The sequence below is a fragment of the Calidris pugnax genome, unplaced genomic scaffold (assembly GCF_001431845.1).
Source record: "Calidris pugnax isolate Ruff unplaced genomic scaffold, ASM143184v1 scaffold11, whole genome shotgun sequence".
Lineage (NCBI taxonomy): Eukaryota > Metazoa > Chordata > Aves > Charadriiformes > Scolopacidae > Calidris > Calidris pugnax.
The window spans coordinates 9,533,697-9,552,740 of record NW_015090803.1 but is presented as its reverse complement, the minus strand read 5'-3'; the positions used below and the strand labels follow the sequence as shown (position 1 = coordinate 9,552,740).

At 40.2% G+C, this 19,044-nt stretch overlaps 1 protein-coding gene across 2 annotated transcripts in view; it reads left to right on the top strand.

Moving 5' to 3' along the window:
• Positions 1-19,044, top strand: part of CREB5 (cAMP responsive element binding protein 5) — a 260,711-nt gene that overhangs the window by 80,822 nt on the left and 160,845 nt on the right. For both annotated transcript variants that reach the window (XM_014937919.1, XM_014937917.1), the window contains one exon: positions 5,477-5,649. In XM_014937919.1, coding sequence (XP_014793405.1) covers positions 5,477-5,649 — 173 coding nt within the window. The remainder of the gene's footprint in view (positions 1-5,476; positions 5,650-19,044) is intronic.

Here is a 19,044-nt window from a genome sequence, read left to right as displayed (position 1 = left end):
GATGTTACAGTTTAAAAAAAGAAAAAGTATTGCTTTTCAGTCTCCAACAAGCTTATGTTCTCCCATCTTTTGCATAATGGAACTTTTTCCTTTTCTCTTTTTTTTTTTTTTTTTTTAAATCTTTGTAATTTTTTTCTGTATTATTTTTTCTGTAATCCTTCATCTGCATTAGTAATCTGACTCATTTTTTATTTCCACTTTCTTCTGTAGTTCCTCTACTACATTTGCTGGCCTTGCAGGGACAGCAGGCTTACTTAGTGCTGTGCTTATGGCAGCTCAGGTGTTACACGCTCATAAGAGATGAAGCAGTTGTGATGAGCTTGTGTGAGGATGTTTTCCTTACACATTGATCTGAATAATGAGAAAAAGAACAAGTTGTTGCTGTTTCTGGGCAGATTTGATAACTGTTGTTTAGAGATTTTTTTCTGTTGGGAGAGAATCCATAGAGGGTCAGTAACTTTGATGAAAATTGTATATGATTTAAATAATTTTGAAGCCTGCCATTATTTGCCACATTTAGTCTGCACTTTTCTTTATGATAGTGTCTTCCGAGTTTCTAAGCCAGCAGGTTCTTTGGTTGTGTAAGCAGCATGTGCAATGTTTGATTTAAGTTTATGCCTTTTCTCTTGAATATGTGAAAAATATTTAAAGTTGCTGTTTGGGAAAGGATAGTTATGTGGGTTTTTTTGCAGAACACAGAAAAAAATGCAAAAAAGTGCTTTGTCTTTGTTCTGATTAATTTGTTTTTTCTCTCATTTTTTAATGGCAAATACCTTTGACTTTAGAATTTATATAATAGTCTGCAAAATATATTTATGTACAAATGTTTGTAGATGACAGCTCTGATCTAAAAGCTTGCTCGGAACAATTCTGAATGAGTCTACCGTTTGTATAAAACTGGTATTTGCAATTTTCATTAAACCTCTTAAAAAAGAATGGTAGGAAAATATAAACTGGCTTTGGTTTAAAAACTAACTCTTGTAGTTTAAAACCACAAACAAACTCTGTTTGATACTCAAAACATTACAAGGGATCATAAAGGATGAATGCATCTTCTTCGTCCTTTGCCTTCATTAGATGGAGATGTGTGATACAGGTGGTGCTGTGTGACATGGATGGGTGTTTCTCTGGAAGAACTGGGGTTTAGTGGAAATGGTGACTGCCTGGAGACACGGGGTGTAGTTCGCAGAGCCGTCATTTCTCTGATGAGCTTGCCAACAGGGTGTGTGTTCTTGTGGAGTGATGTGTAATCCTCTCCACCAGAATATGGAAGCATGACTTCAAGAAGTTTTTAGCTTTAAAAAAAAAAAAACAGAAGTGTATTGCCTATCCAAAGTTAAATGGTTGCATGTGGGAGAAAAATGCTCAAATGTTTTCTTCAAAGTCTGAAGCTAAAATGGGGAATAGAGTGTAGCTGGGGAGAAGTCAAGCTGATGATGATCTATTCCCTTTCCTCTGGCAGCTGGAAAGGTTGAGAATGAGCACGTTGATTTAAAAGTGTTTTGTGAATATGGCTTGTTGGTTTTTGTGTTATTTATTTGAGTGTTAAATACTGCTGGAGAGTACAGTATGAGCACATGGGCAAGGGGAGCATTTATGTAAAAGCTCTTCAGTGTTATAATCCTAATTTCTGCTTCAGTGTTAGTGACTGGGAACTTTGAGGATGAAACAGTTCTAGAGGAAACGAAGTCTTCTTAATTTATTGGATCTAAATTAAGATACATTATATGAATGTTAAGGACGGGATGTCTTTCATGTCTCTACAGGTCCTGGCATGTAGGTGACCTGTTCCCTGTGTGGACGTTTAGGTTCAGTTTAATAAAATGGATAATAATAATAAGCTCATATGCCCTCTTCTAATGCTGAAGGACAGTTGTGAAAATCTCTGAGAAAACTCTGAGCATATGTCATGCTTTCTCAGAGTATGGACAGGTCTTGGGAGTGTTAAAAGCAGAGGGAGAGCCCTGTCTAGATCATTGCTCCTGTCAACTTCTCTGATATGGAGTGCTGGGAGCTTCCCACCTAGTATCAATTAATCTTAACCATTGGCTTAAAAGCTGGAGGAGAATGAAAAGAGGAGTCCAAGTGAGATGTTCTTCATGGATCCCGGGTGGAAGAGCAGGCAGAACTCCTTAAAAGTAAAGCTGGAATCAGCCTAGCCAAAGAACGATTCAACCATAAAGTGGATGTCTCTGTTTCAGCCAATGTTGCTGAATTTGTCCTGTTTCTATAAGGGCCCAAAGTCAAGTCTGCAAGGAGCTCATTAATGTCCTAGCCAGATCCATTCAGAATCAGGTGCAGAGCTCAACACAGCAATGCCATTTTGGGAGTTCTGAAGACCGTCTGCATCACACGTGCAACGAGTCCAGTCTTGCCGTGCTGGTGATATAGAGTCATTCTGCATGCCATGATGCACAGGACTAGATCAGATAGGCTTAGTGTCAGATGTGTTGTGCATTACCTTCCTGCCATCTTTCAAAGCATAAGCATTGTCATTTAAGTATGAACTTGCTTGAACTTCTCCGTAAATTCACAGGCATCTCACTGATGTAAATTATTCTGATATTGCCAAATCCCTTTCTTATGAATGTGAGAGTCATGCTGAGCTTGACATTTTGTTGGGAAATCTTAAGCTTTCTTTTGGCAGCATGATATAAAGGTATAGTTCCTACCCAACAGCAGCACTTGCGTTACTGAGATGACTGGACATCTGGATGCACTGCATTTTCATTCTAATTTTGCTTTCCATGCATCACATGCTCAGCCTACTTTCTGAAAAGCTACAGTTTATTGAAAACTGTTAAAACTTTGAAACAGCGTTACACGTTTATGCACGAAAGCAAGCAATTATAATGTCTTCCATGCAAACAAAATTTTTCGTACCCATCATAATTCATACCATTGGTACCTTACACAGACTGGAATTATAGGAGGCAAGGGAAATAGAAGGAGAAGAAAATGCTACGTTACAACAAAATCCAGTCAAAATCTGGGCAAGTCCTGGGGTAATATTTGTGTAAAGCTTATCGTGGATTTACATCCTGTCCCTTCCCATTGCCTCATGGAGTCGTGGCACCATCCACATTTCCTTTAATGATCCTCCCACGTAGCAGATCAGTGTTGTGTAGCTCTTGGAAGTCTGTGGAGTCTGTAATCTAGAGAAAGGCTTTCTGAATCCTGGGCAGTTACATGCCAATGCTCTGGCTTCCTGCAGACAGCCCTGCTTGGAAGCAAGGCAGGCGTGCGCAGGCAGCAGATCTGTGCTGGCAGTGGCGAGGGGCAGTTGTGCAGCACTTGCAGAGTAAACTCATTATGGGTGACTGCTGGCTTTCTTCTTGGTTGCTCCCCTATGGACCCAGAGGTACTAGTGCTGTATACCTGTCTTGCAATTTAACAGTTGCTCTAATAAACATACTACTGGAAGCAAACAGGCAATACAGAAATACATGGAAGGATTCAGAAACTGTGGAGGCAGTGTAAAGGAGGAATTAAATGAGGGTGAACTTTGAAACAAGTAAATATGACATACTGGTACATTTTAATTGCAAAACACACAATATAAAGGAGAAGTTTTAGGAAGTGATATTGCTAGAAGATTTGCTTGCAGATGGATAGATATTAGACCTGGTTCTGCAAAACTTTTTAATAATAAAAAAACTGAGTGCAGTTTTGAATCCTGAACTAGATTTGGCTGTGTATATATTTTTATTTATTTAACAGAACAGATTTTTCATCAGAAAACACTAATCCATTGAAGAAACGATACTTTAATAGGAATGTGGTAGATAAGGGGAACTTCTTTTGGAAGAGATTCCGTGTATCTAAGGTTATTCTCTCTTATTGCCTGATGGTCATGACTTAATACAGGGCTTTGAAAAATTGCAGTTTAAGTCCTTGGTCTGGTCTCCTTATGCAATCCGTGCTTCCAAGTGAATATTGGAGCTGCTGGACCCAATTCATACTGTGTAAATTATTTACTGGAAGAGGAACTTAGAGCTGGGTTGTCTTCATACTGGGTGAGCGGTCTAGCCGTGCGGCTGTCAGCAGCACCTCTGCTTCTTTATATGTTTATGAAGACTGGAACAACTGCTGTAAAAGAAACAGAGATCTCTGCATCCACAGCAGCCTGGGAAATCACCTGAAATATATAAGAATTGATAGATAGGGGGATGACAGCTAAGGCCTTCAGTCTGGGTCCTCTAATTATTGGCTTCTTTTCCATGAGGGATGTAATCTAAAGGGTTTATTTTTGTTTTGGTTCAGAACTCAATCTTCTTTCTTTTAGGTCTGGAATTCAGTATGTTGTCTGTCTCCCCCCATTTGATCAGAGCTCTGAGTTTCCTTTCTCACCAGCCTTTTCTATCATTATATTGTGTTTTTTATGTGTTTCCTAGACAAATTGGCTCATAAATTGGAATTTTGAATTAGATTTAACTTCAGTTTTCAATCCTGAGTATTGCAGTGGTCAGGAAGATGCTCTGCATGCATCTTGGTGGCAGAGTGTGCATGTAAAGATGTTTTTTAGTTTGTTTTTTCCACCCCCCCTTTTCCTCAGCCTACTATGAGGTGACAACAGAAAGTTTCTTTTCCTCTTACTGCTAACAATCCACACGTTGATGCCTGATAGGAAAAATAATGCTTTCAAGGTTACCGTATTTTTTATATGTATACACTGTGGGTTATCTCTGGCTTAAGAGTTTTGTTTGTTTTTAAATGCGGGCCAAGTCAAACCCTGCGGTTTAGCAGCAGCGTGTATTTTGTGTGCAGACATAACAGGAGAGAAATTGTATTCCGTGGTTCCTACTTTAGTAGTATCATTGTATCTTGTGGCTTGTTCACTCTGTGGATAGGAGTTATCTGTGAACTTTTTTTTTTTTTTAAAAAAAAGAACTTTTAAAGGGCTCCAAGTTACCTGAAGCAAAGGTTATATATGTGCAAATACTGTGCTATTATTCTAGGCTTCTGGGATATTACTGCTCCACAAAATATATGGAGGCTAATAGAAATGGCTGTTTCGTGACGTACCATGTACTATTTGTTACTTTGGGACTATAAAACTTGATTTGCTTGTCAGTCTAAGCAGACCTAGTACACAGTAAACAACCCATGTAGTAAATCAAGATGCCGTGCACTCACCACAGAAGTAATTTTCAAACAAAATATATATCGTGTTCAGTTAGGAGAATATGTGCTAAATATCCCCATTATAAATCACGAGTCAAAATCACAGAAGAGTGATTAGTCAACTTGCAGTTATTTTTCCATTTATATTGCCCTGTAAAAGTAAATAGTTGTTTTTCATTTCTTTATTGTTGTTGGTTACAACGAGATGTATTGACTTAGGATTTACCAGGAGCTGGTAACTTTTCATATTGTTGATACTTTCAGATATCTAATTGTATTCCTCTAGAACAGAAAACCAAGATACTTCTTTTTCATTTTCCTCCACCATCTCCCACTTCCTTTATTTTCACAGAATATCTCCATGCATAACGCAGTTGGAGGAGCAATGGCAGGACCTGGATCTCACCAGCTGACAAATACAAGGATGCCAAATCATGACACCAGCGTTGTGATTCAACAAGCCATGCCATCTCCGCAGTCCAGTTCGGTCATTACACAAGCACCTTCCACAAATCGACAGATTGGGTGAGTCCATTTCTCATTTCTCCATTACTCTGGCTCCAGCAGCTGCATGTAGGACCAGATGTTGTCCTTGTGGTTCTTGAGGTTACAGAGTTTGCACTTGATCCTGCCAGCATGTGGCAAGGACCCCTGCAATGTGTGTTACAGACTGTGAGGAAGTGTCCAGGTTACTACATCCACTCCACACCTGGCACTTTGGTTCAAAAGGAGCAGTGTTGTACTTGCAGGGAAGTCCTGCTTTCTCCTTCCAGTATTTTGTTTTTATCTCCTTACATTCAAAGTTCATGTTGTTTCTATAACTGCTTTTGGAAGAAAGAGTATTTCTGAAACTGATCCTCTAACTTCCTTCAATGGGAATTCTGGGTGGCATTGGGTTATTTTGCATGCACTCTGTTTAATTGAAGAATTCTAGAAGACAAAATAGAAAGACCATCAAGATAAATGGAGTTTGGCACAGAGATCTCTGTGAACAGTTGCTCAATTTGTGATGATGGATCCATATTTATTCCCATAAATCGACAGTATGGATGCTTATTGTATTGGTTTGAATGCCAGTTGTGTGCTCATGTTTAGAGAATTGTGAATAAAAACATCCGTGTTTTGTACACTTGGTTACTTCCAGCAAACATGAGGTCCTTATAAGTCACAATAACTTGGTTTTAATTATAGAGAAACTGCCCAGATGGTTTGAGGGTACAGTTTTTTTGTCACACAACCCTGAGAATTTGGGGGAGTTTATGCATGAAAATATATGGATAAAAAGATAAATCAGTAGACTGAGAATGAAGCAGGAGTCTAGATTCATTATCTGTCATTTGTAATTTGGTCACATCCGTTATATGACAAGTACAAAAGCAGTCTCTGTCCCCAGCCATTGTCTAAACAATTGATGAGAAATCTTTTCGGAGTAAAACCAGAAGGTTAAATCCTGGCACTGAAAACTCAAAATCCAGTTATTCTTGAGTTTTCTTCCAATATTCCTGATGGCTGGGGCAGGATATAGACCACAGGCTCTTGGTCTCCCCAGCCATGGTGGCAGGGCTGGCCCCCGGCACTGACTTCTTCATAAAGGTTTCCCAGCCATGCACAGGACACAGGTTCCATCCACTGCCCCAGTTTTGTGCTTCTGGCAAAGTTCCTCTACTTTCCTTGTCACTGCTACTTCAGGATTTGATTCTTAATATAGAAATTTGATAGTATGAGTCGGGTAAACATATTTGGTAGAAGTGCCTTTGTATACATTACATATTTACAAAACACAGTGTTCACTGAGATGTCACATGCAATACTGTTCACCTGTGAAATCAAGAAAATTGTCTTACATATGTCCTATTCAGCTCAGAGACAGAGGGCTGGGAGAAAGAAAAGAAGGAAGAAACAGTTTCTTTTTCAATTTTAGAAAGAAAAACAGCTAATGCCATTATTTGGGTTAAGGACGATTAAGTTTGTGTTCAAGTTGTGACTTAATAGGTCTAGTGGTAATTATGATCCTAATTAAAAAAACCCACACAACTTTTAATACTCAATGGTGAGGTGTTTTATATGGGACTATACTTGGCTTCCAAACCATTGTTTCTATATAATGAGCAAAAAAATTCATGTGGTTTTGCAAGACCCTGTCAGTCAGGTTTTAGGTTTGCATTGGTTTGGGGCCATGGTGATTAGAATCTTCAGAATTGGAGGGGTTGAGGATAAAAAGGCCTGTTTCCTAGTCAGCAGTGAGTGTCTCATTTGGGAAACTTTGTCATGACATATCTTAATTCTTCCCTGTGACTGAATCACAGAAACGTTTCCTAAGTCTTGAGTCTAAAGCTGCTCTATTGGGAGGCAATTGTCAGCATTTTAGTCTCTGTGTGAGTTGGTCTGTGAATGAGACTTATGGTGTGACCTCCAGCATACTCTGTTCCCCATTCTTCCCTCTTCCTAGGAGGTTTTGTTTTTTGTTCATGGTGTGTCCTAGGAGATAATTGCTACATTTTGGACTTCATCTACTTGCCAATGTGTTGAGCATCCTTGTTGTTTGTCTTCTTTTCCTTCAGTCTTTTTCCTGTGGTGCCTGTTTTATTTATTCAAAGAACATATCTTGTCATTTCCATTTATCTTCATCTTATCCTTCTAAACGTGCTAAGAATCATATCCAAGAATCATTCATGAGGAATACAGACTGGACAATGGTTTCAATATTAGGCAACTGAAGAAAAATCCAGATGGATTCAGAAAATGTTTGAGTTTGGTGGTTTCGGTTTGGCTTTACAAAGTTGAGATGGTTCAGCTTTTTAACAAGCCCATATTCTGAGGTGCTCAAATCAGTGGTTTTGGGTTGGGTGGGTTCTCCCCTCCCCCCCCACTTTTTCTTTAAACATCTGAAGCAGCCCCAAAGGGTAGATGAGTCCTTACCATGGAGAATTGTGCTAGGGAATATGCCTTTTAATGAGCAATAAAACCAGCGGAGAGCAACTGGGCAAAACTCTCATTGAGCTAGTTCTGTAAGAGCAGGATCAACCCCTAAAGGTTATATAGAACCATCTTGTAGCAATATTCTGATTTTTATCACAACCACAAATATTTTAGTGTCAGACTACGGCCAAGCCACCTGCAAATGTTTGTGATGGCCTTGCTCCAATGAAAACAGGGAACAGCAATGAAAGTCTTCATTTAGACCCTGCTTGTAAGCTGTGCTCCAGTAACAGAGAATGGGACCCACCTGTGCCCGCACACAGCTTGTTTCATGGTGAGGAGTGGGCGAGTTCACAGCAGCTGATGTTCCCAAGGGATGTAATTTTTTCCCCTGACTTTCTTCTCTCCTCCTCTCTTTCCTCCCTCTCCCTCCGTGCCTTTCTCTTTGTTCATATCCCCTCCTCTGGCTCTGGGGGCTCGCATATAAAATGAGCTATTGACACAAGGCATGGGAAAACATGATAGACTGAGCGTTGTTGGGCAAGCCTTACTGGCACAGTGTATATACACACATTGTTTCAGGTATTAAGCTTTAGCTACTGCTGAACAGGCATCCAGCCAGATTAATCAGGAAAAGGGAAGAGCGTGGAGGTTAATAACTTGAAAAATAAGACAGGGTGCAGTCCCACTTTCCTCCCACCCTGTACCTGGTTGAGAACAAGCAGCAACATTATCATTATGGCAAACTGGCAGGTTGGTATAAAGGTCCCAGATGGTATTTACACGGTGAGGCAGACTCCTTGCCATCCCTCCTCCCTCCCCCCCCCGAGCCTTTAGCATGTGGGAGGAATGCTGTAACTAGTAACTACTTGTGCTGATGAAAAATCAGTTGAGGAACACTTAGCAGTGAAGGGTGTCTTTGGCTGATTAATAGCACATCATTTGGAGATAAGATACATGGAGGAAAAGCAGTAAGGCATATGGAGGAAGGGGAGAAAAAATGATAGAAGACATACATTTGTCAAAGGTATAGAAAGGCAGATAAGCTGAATCAGCTTAAGATATGGGACTCTGAACTAGGCTGTACAACAGCAGTGTTTATCTTCTCTTTTTAAAAAATAACTACATTTTTTTCAGTGACTGAGTATTCAGCAATGTAAAATTATGGTCAGACAAATTGGTGACAACACAGTACAATGGTTGCTTTATCTGGGCACGTTTTCTGCTAGGTAAGATGTCTCTTTCAAACCAGCAAAGACTCTAGGTGGCTGCAGCCTAATAGCTCAGCTTTCCTGGAGAAAGTCATCTGCTGCTGTTTTTCAAGCTAGTAGCAGACACAACTAGTAATTATTCCAGCTTTAAACTCACTGGTACAGCTCTGTAGCTGAAAGGGAACACGGGAGGATTCAGGATTGTCACAGATCCAGCAAGTTGTTAACAGGGTACTAAATGGAGAGAGATGTGAGTCCAGTTTCAGTGAACTCAGGCTCCAAAGTGGACATGGAGCACTAACCATGTGATGTAGATTATCTGTTTTCAAGGTGTTGTAGAGCATTTTAATCAAGATAAGGTGGCCTTCTGGCACAGCATCAGAAGGCAAAAATTACAACCACATTTGGTGAAATGCAAGCAGGTAGGAGAAGGCAGCAAGGGGGATTTGGAAGATGCCTCTGGTGCCTCTATATACCAAAGAATCACGGTACCACTGGGAGGACAGCCTTTCACTCCCCACATCCAGCATTCATTTTAACACCTATGCATTTCCTTCCTCTCTGTCCTCACTCATAATGCCATACTTCTCTGTCTGTTTCCAGTTTTTCATCTTTTCTTAGGGTTGAATGCTTTCCAAACAGAGGGGCATGGGAAGTGAAGTGGTCTTGAAAACTTCATGGGACTAACAGAGGTTTGGTGACACAGTGAAGGGCAGACTCATTGTGACTGGTCTTGGGGATTTGGAAAATGAAAAGAACAACTTCTGAGCTGTAGTCTTAGTCTGAGGGACCTGAGATGGACAGGGCTCCTCTCTGGCAAGCACAGGAATTTTGCCATAGCAGCACGCTATCTGAGACTGCAGGTGCTGCTTGAGTTGAGAGTATCCTGCTATCATCCTTTATAGCTTGAGGAAACAGAAAAGACTTCTGTAAGAGATGTTCACAGGCAGAAACCCTTCCATAGTGCAGCTAGTTCTGGAAGGCAGTTGGAATAGGCTGGTAACTCAGGAGGGTATTTGTACATGCCAGAGAAAATCTCTCTTAAGCTCCTTGTAAGCTGGAGGAGTGCGTGGCATCAAAGAGGCCATGGAATGATGTGCTTTTATGAAATTCAAAGGCCAGTTCCCTTTCCAGGAAACCTGGGATGAAAACCTCTCTTCCAACTCGTGTATGTGAACTGAAGCTCCACAGTATGTTGTGAGAGGAGAAGAAATGTGCAGTGAAGGATGAAGTATCAAATGACCTCTCAGTCAGACCTTGATCAGGTCCGTTCTGTACCCTTGGTTGCGCAGAATGTAAGAACATCAGTTAGATCACTGGAACAGGATGACAAGGGAGAGGTGGGAAGAGGGATCATCTGACAGTGTCGTTCTGTCCAAATATTATTTTTCTTTCTGTCTTTGTATTCAAAATTGGGCTTTATTCCCTCTTTTTTTTTTTTTTTGGGGGGGGTGTGTGTGTGTCTGTTTATGCTAAAACATGTTTTCTGTAGTCCCTTCTATTACACTGACCTCAGCCAACCTTAACATGGAATCCCATCAAGCCACATGCGTGCAGCAGCCACAAGTCTCTGGGAAGCTCAGGTGAATTACTTAGGAAATTGTTACAAGTGAGAGGTTCATAGAAACAAGTTGTCTTGTAGCTTACAGCTAGTAGACAGGGTGATGTGGGAGAAAATGGAGTCTGATAGATGGATCCTTTCAAGCTGCTTCATCCCTTTTAGCTAGCTGCTGCCCAGGTCCGCACATCTACCACCAGAGCAAACCCTGCCGCTCTGCATGCGACGTTTGGAAGCTCTATCTGCTCCCCAGCCTCCCCTGTTGTTTGCATTGACATGTTTGGGAGCTGCTGACTCAATCTCTCCTGACACTGCTGAGTCAGGAAGAAAACGAGAAAACAGCACCGGTCTGTGTGTCAGACACAGCACAAAGGGCTGATTGTTCACAGCATCTCTCTTCTATCCCCAACCACATCCTCCCATGCCTTCCCAAAAACTCTTTCTTGCTGTAAGGTCTAAGGAGGGGTTGGAAAGTACTGGCATATATCAAGATGACTTTCAGGGGACTGAAAGGAAGATCATTAGCTAGGTAATAAATAGCCTGTCAACCAGGAATGGAGATAGTTTAGTGTGTTTCTTATCTGACTTGAAGTCAACTGTTATCCTGAAAGTTATGAACTTGTTATACATGTTGGTTAAATTTATTAATGAATGCTGTATCTTATGCCTTGTACTTTCTACTTGACAAAAATCCTAAGCTTATTAGGAATGTTGCTTTTTCACAGCATGAAGACGAAAAACAAGTGCTAGGGATATTTTGTGACTTCCTGTTTCTTATTAGGGTTGTTGTCTTTTGTTATGAAGAGAAACCAGCCCTCTCCTGATGGTGGTTTCAGATACGCAGTGAAGCCACGCTCAAGCCAATTCGTATATAAGTGGTTTCTAAGAAACAGATCATGATGTTTCTGTTCTGGAAAGCTTGTCCCACCCAAGAACTATAGGAAAGCAAGGTCGGAATAGTGTACTGCACCCATAACTATCTGAAAAGAAATAGCGAGCTTTCATAGGCGTAGGTTGGCTCTCACATCACAGTAAGTCATAAAGAGGACTTAAGTATGATATACAGAACTTGGAGAATACAGCACTGATTGCTTAATTTTAGTGGCTGGTATCTCTTATGTACCTTTCATATATATATATATAATACACACTGTATAAATCTTCTTTAAAGGTGTCATCAAAATTTATAGTCAGAGCTTCTGATTTATATGACTCTTTGAACTAAAACAGATGTAAAATCATTTTCGGAGGGAAGAAGATCTCAGAGTTGCAGTGGGTTTGATGCGACAGATCAAGCTTTCCTAGACCAGAAATGATCATTAGAGCTCTGTGCAGCCAAATCGCATAGCTCTGCTCTTCATCACAGGTTTGCACTTAACATGCCCTGATGCATGGTTCCAGTGTGTGTTTTATCCAAATGTCAGCCTGTTTGACAGGTAACTAAGCTGCAGTAAAACACTAACTCAAACAATATAGACTTTGTTTGGTGTAAGGCTTTTTAAAAAAATTTCTTTTTCTTCTTTTTATTTAAGAGAGTAATTTGCAGGTTCCAGAGGAAGAGCAAGCTTTGGGATGCTGCCTCACACCATGTCAGTTCAGAGAAGGGCTTAGTTTGCTGGGGGTGGCACAATGGCTATAATGATGGAGTAAAAAAGTGAAGAGACTTGTGTGCAAAGAACTCTGATAAATATTAGTTGCTCTCTAAGAAGTTGTGCTTGTATACATTTCAATAAGGGAATTGGCATTGATGTGGTGAGCAGAAACCGCTTTGATTTGACATGGTTTGTCTTGCCAGTGTGGTTTTTTTAACACTTTCAAAAGAATATAGAAACATACTATAAGTTAGTAAAGTGTTAATTTATTTTTTTTTAAGCTGACAGCTGGCTGAAACCCAATGACAATAGTTCAGACAAAAATGCCTGGGGGAAAACACAAAAACTATAGACTATACATAAAGTGTATGGATCCCAGTTTGTCACCTGTAAAAGTAGGCCTCCCTATTAATTGATGAGTTGAATTTTAGAAATCAGTGGTACGGTATGGTCTCATGTAAGACATACATATTGGTTTGTTTTTTTTAAACTTATGGATAGGCCAAATACGCATTTAGAAAAACAACCAACCCAACACCAAAAAACCCAGTACAATTTAAATCAAAACCATAGATAAATCTAAGATGACACCATCACCAAAACGACTTCTTTTGAACAAATGAAATGATGCTTGATTTAGAGGGAAGAAATAATTTAAATAAATCTGTCATTTTGGAGACCTTCTAGCAAAGCTGCACATGATAAATCATAATTTTAAATTCTCTTAGTGATGTTTAGTATCAAATTGCAAGGAGCTGGTGACTAGACAGAACCTGCAGGTAGATTGAGAAGCGTTCATTTTGATGAGTGCAGGAAAAGCATTCCCTAGAAGAAGAAACAAATTAGTGTGTTTTAGAAACATTTGCTGCTATGAGCATCTGTATTCTGCCAACAGAGACCTTTATTCTGAGCTCACATAAATGAAGTGGAATTTTGCCAGTAAAAGAAGGGGTTGTGTTACTCCAGTTGTAGGATCCAGGTCCTAATTGGTTTATGAAATGAAGGGGGCAATCTTTGAGCTATTACCAGCTTCCTCCGCTGCAAGTGAAGTGAATCGCAGCTGTTCTGATGGGGTCCATAAAATCTTGGCGAGGTAATAAAATGTTTTCAGTGGACAATTCTCCAAATGAGTGAAATCCAAATCCCTCGCTTATTCGACGGTCTTTAGAGAATTGTATATACTTCCTGGGGAATTCTGATTTATATTTTGTTACTTTTATCTAGTTCTTTAACCATAGCATCCAGGCTGACCAGTGCTATAAATATAAGGGCTCATAGTAACATTCTTACTTCTTTTTAACCCTACAAATTGAAATACAGTATGTACATATTGAACACTTGATATATGAAAAAAGTCGTGCCTGTTGTTCGTTTACTACCTTTTCTTGCTTGTGTCTTCATACTTTTCTGTCCCCTCCAACTCTTGCTCTTTTTTGTGAGATAAAAAAACAAAGGCATCAAATGGTCCTAGACAAAAATTCTTCTGGTGCTTCTAGCCCCACGATTTCTTTACTGAAAATGGTGGCTTTTGGTCTTTGTAAGTTTTCTTCAAGCAACTAAAAATTTTCTAGACCTGGTCAGAAGTCAGGTATGTTAATCCTGACTTCTTAGCAGAGCAGTTGTTCTGAACCTTTTTTTCAGTTCATTAATGTTTTGAGAGTGATTATGCACATCTAATAGTCCATAAAGATCCCTGGTGTGGGTTCAAGTACAACCTGACATTTGTGGTATTATTGTCTATGTTGAAGAATTCAGTTTTCCATAGGGACCATTGATTGTTTGCTTGTAATTCTGTTCTTCTCAGCATTCCTGGCATTAAGGATTTTTATTTAGGGCTTGGATATCTTTAAACATATTTCCCACCCCCACTCAATGTCTGTGATTTCCCAGGCAAAGACAGGATGACCCTACCTTGAAAGTAAGATGACCTAAAAATAATACAAATAGAGAATAGAATGAGAAGTTTCTTAAGGAGTAATTAATTGGGTTTCCAGGTTGGTTAAATTGCAGCTGATTGGGCTTGAGGCTCATGCTAACATGAGAATCCATTTTCTGCAAGGTGCTGTCTGTGATCCTTTAAGCACTTTGGAAGCCTAGCTACAGTTGAACTTCTAGCTAGTAAGTGAAAGCTACAGTTGGCTTAAGTGGTGATTCTCATCGCGCATGTTCCTGGCTTGTAACCTGCAGTAGCGTTGTCCCACCTATCACATAGGGGGATGATGCACAGCCCTGAATGGTGATGCTCTTCTGCAGCATCTGGGCAGACCTGCATGCAGAAAGCTTCCCTGGCATACTCATGGGTAAAGCTTGTTTTGTCAGCAGCTGTTTTGGATTGCTGTTGGATTGAGTTGGATTGCTGACTTAATGTGCCCCAAGGAATCTCTCTTTGGATATGCTGGACTTCATTAATTCATTATCGCTGCAAGTTGTTGATGTAACTTTTTGGGCAGCACATGTAAATGAGCATTATGAAAGTGGGCAAAAGGCAGCAATATTTTTTAGATACTCAGTCAAACAAGAAGGTCTATTAAACTCAACGGGCTGTTATGGATGGCTGATCCTGGTTGAAATACTGCTGCAACATTTGAAGATGTGAGCTGGAACTGGGTTAAAAAGGAGACCAAATTTGAACCAATTTCCTATTATTTATCTCAATTTATGCTTGCTGTGAGGGGTTCCATTTGTCTGAGATTACATGGTACAGCTATTGAGCTAAGTCCATACTGAAGATACACGGTCAGTAGATTACAAAATCTGAGCTGGCTAATATATACACCAAATGGAAGAGTTGTGTGGAAAACTTTACCTCTTTACAATTAATTTCCTTTTTAGCCTGTTTTAATTTCTTCTTTCTCTGCAGTCCATTCCAGGCCCACAGAGGAAAAGGACCTAGAATGTCTTTGAATAGTTTCTGATCTGTGGGGAAATAAAACAGGAAGCAGAATAATATTTCTACCGTGAAGTAGAAAAGAAAGCTGTAAAAAAGCAGCTAGTGAGTTCCCTTTGTGCCATACTAAATGGTTGAGGAGAAAGATATGGATTCTGGGCTCCACGACAGGGAAGAAAATCCATACTTGCTTCCAAATTTTCCCCTGGCCTCTATATAGTTCTATTGTTCCAATAAGAAATTTGTGACTCAAAGGATTTATTCAAAATCCATATAAAACATAATAGGCAAAGTTCATTCCAGAAGCCATCATGTGAAACTATATTTTTCTGTGGGGAAAGCTGGGGTCCCTTCCAGTCTGGTCTTTTTCTGTACACAGCCTAGTAGCATGGAGCTTTTTGTTGCACGTTAATGCAACATCAAGGGTTGTGGGGCCCTAACTCCTATAAAGTAAATGCTAGAAACAATATTGGACCCAAGCAGAACCCATAAATACAGAGGGAAGCAGAAACCCGTATATAAAAGAAAACAGGGGTTGAGAACAAAAGCAAAAAACCACATTTCAAACCTCAAAGGAAAAAAAATCAATTTCTGTTTTGGAGGAAATGTCCTTGGAAATGTTCAATTTTCCTTATGATCAAGTTGGGAAGCCGTAAGATGTGTCCTTGAAGACAGTGTAAATGATTCCAAGCCAAAAAACCTATTCCAAGTTGACAATAAAACCCCACCACTGAGGTATACATTTCCTTCTTACTCCTCCTGCTTGCCCAATATACAAACAGGAAAATAGAGACACCCCTGCCATGTTTACAAGCCCTGCCTTGTTATTTGTGATGGACAGAGAGCTAAAAACTGTATTGCCAACACTGCTTATTGGAAAAACCTGGAACTAATTAAGGGACCTCATTTGTTAGTGCTCATATGTTCACCAGTGGAAATTATTTGAGAGAACAGTTCTACTAGTAAAGAACACTGCTCTGTAATAGAACTGTAGAAAAATGACAGAGGCAACAACAGCTTTGGGGGAATAGGATGAAAATATTAACCTAAAAAAAGTTTACTACATTGGCTTTGAAAGTCAATTTATTTTTTTTGTCTTCCAGTGGGGAAAAGAAGATGTAGTTTGCCTGAACTAGGTGATGATTTGTAGTGTTTCTACTTGTTAATGGTTTACTTACTTGAATTAAACTTATGAATTGCAGTGGAAGTTTTAGTTAAATAATTTTCAATATTGGTTTGTTATATTATTACTGGGTCTGCTGAGTGTTCCTTTCTACAGTGTCTTCTTCCAAGAGCTGTGAGCACTGTGAATCTTTTTCATGGTATTTTTTCAAAAGCATAGAATACCAGGTTGGAAGGGACCTCAAGGATCATTTGGTCCAACCTTTCTTGGCAAAAGCATGGTCTAGACAAGATGGCCCAGCAGCTTGTCCAGCTGAATCTTAGGTGCCCCTTGATGAGGAATCCACCACTTCCCTGGGGAGATTATTCCAATGGCTGATTGCTCTCATTCTGAAAATTTTTGCTCTTGTGTCCAATCGGAATCTCCCCAGGAGTGACTTCTACATGTATTACTGCTCATCAATCATGGCTGGGCATTACAAAACCAAGAAAACAAGCTATCCAGGCAAAGGGACTTGTAGTATTTCAGCACGCCGCTCCCTTTCTCTCTACATTTCTCCTGAGCTGTCTGCTTAATTCCAGATCTTCTCCCACAAGCTGATACAGGTCTTTGTTTACGAGTCACAGGATACGAGGTGAGTACACTTGCTGTACAGTGCTGTCTTTGTTGTTGCTGAGATATGATGTGCTTTTCTAGATGGGAAGCAGTAGTTCTGTTGTGTCAGCCCAGCAAGGGATATGGCACAACGTGGTGCAACAGAAAGGAGAGTTTATGAGCAAATGAGCAATTGTCATTAAGGCAATGTGGAGTATTGTCAAAAGAAAAAAAATAAATCCAAAATCAGTTGAAGATCAATTTCTGAAGGTTTTGGACTCTGTTGTAATTTCCGTTTGCAGTCGCTGCTGAATCATGTAGTCTGTGTTGGATGCATTCTCTGTTTTGACATTTGCTGGGACAGTGTAGAGCATACATACGTACACATGCTTGTGCAGGTTTTTTTAGGCTACGTGATCACTTACGGTTGCACTTAGATGTTCTCTTTCCCTCTGGTTCTCTAGTTTTGCAGAGTTGCAAAGGGACATGATCTTTTATGAGAAGTTGTGACATTTCTACTCCCAGTTCAATGGGGGCTCCAGGGTTCAAACTTGCAGCCTAAAAATGAACTGGGCTAAGGGACTGTTACTGTCAAGAATAAAGCCATGTACTGTAACTGAGGGTAATCAGTTTGGATCATATTCGCAGATTCTTTGTATTAGCTTTATCAGGTCGGGCCATCAGAGAGCAGATAGACAGGTAAGACCGAAAGACCTCTGAACCCAATTAAAGTTGTACCACAAAGAAATCAAATTCATGTGGTTTACATTTCAGAAAGTTACATTTGGTGGGCTGTACTTACTTTTATTCTGTAACCTAATGCAGACCATGTGAACATTTGAAACGCTTTTAACAGTTAAACCAGCTCAAATAACACAGAACCAGAGCAGCAATAAAGAGTGAATTAAGACTGATTGCAACTACAGCCAATTTTTTTTTCCTCTTAAAGAAATATAAATGAGTGATATATTTAAAAACTACGATATATTGGTAATTTTGTCTTCAGCTTTTAGCACCACAATAGCCTTTCTCTTATCTAATGTTTGGTTCAAAAAGCAATCCTAAACCCACAGTCTTTTATTTGCAATGTTTCAGGGTGAGTTTGGATGTGCTGTGGAACCACTGATATTCCCATTGATGCACATAGTTTGGGGATTGGTCATACAGCTCTGAGATAATCCCCAGGAGCTGACATTTAAAATACTTGGCACAATAAGACCACCAGTATGTGAGGATAAGAAAATTAGTGTTTTATTTGCAGTCCCCTTTCTTAAAACTAAGAGATGTGTGTGCAACGTTTAGTTCACAAACACTCCTTGCTGATATTACATAGGTGTTATGTGTGGAGCAAATAGAGGTTCAACTGGTGCAGACGGGTGTGTGTTCAGGTTCTCAATTTGCTGAACAAAGAGACTGAATGGAAGTCCTGAAGCCTCCAGAAGATCTGTCTGGAGGTGGTCAGTGCCGAATGTGCCTATGTCCTACATCTAACTTCAGGAAAGTGATGTGGTTTCCATCCAAAGGGAACAAAATAACTGGCTTAGTTAGGCCCAGGATCATTCAGTGGATCAGTTTGCTCTTTTTTGCTTTGTGACGATGATTTTTGAGGACTTTGGGAGGCCTTTTGGGCTTTGGTGAATGATATCAGGCCCACAGCTCTTGTCTGTGTTACACTGAAGGAAGAACTTCCTAGGGCCCCAACCCTTTCCTAGTATCTCCAAGACACCAAAACGCAAACCTCGTGCCATTCTGCTTTTTGGCACAGAGCCACCTGGCTATCAGCGACGGATCCCAGCTTCCTGGCTCCGGAGCACGACTGCTATCCTGAATGGATATAGCTGCTTTCCCCCAACAGCTGTCCTGATGTGTCTGTGTGTGTAACAGCTTTCCTCACTGCTCCTTGTGTAGATCTGGCTGCTCTGTTGTCTTTGTTCCCCCCTGCTTTTCCCGTAAGCTTTTGGGGCTGTTGTGGCAGAGAGCATGTTCAGGCACGGGGCTCTCGATTTGGCATGATTGACATTAAGTTTTGTTTCAAA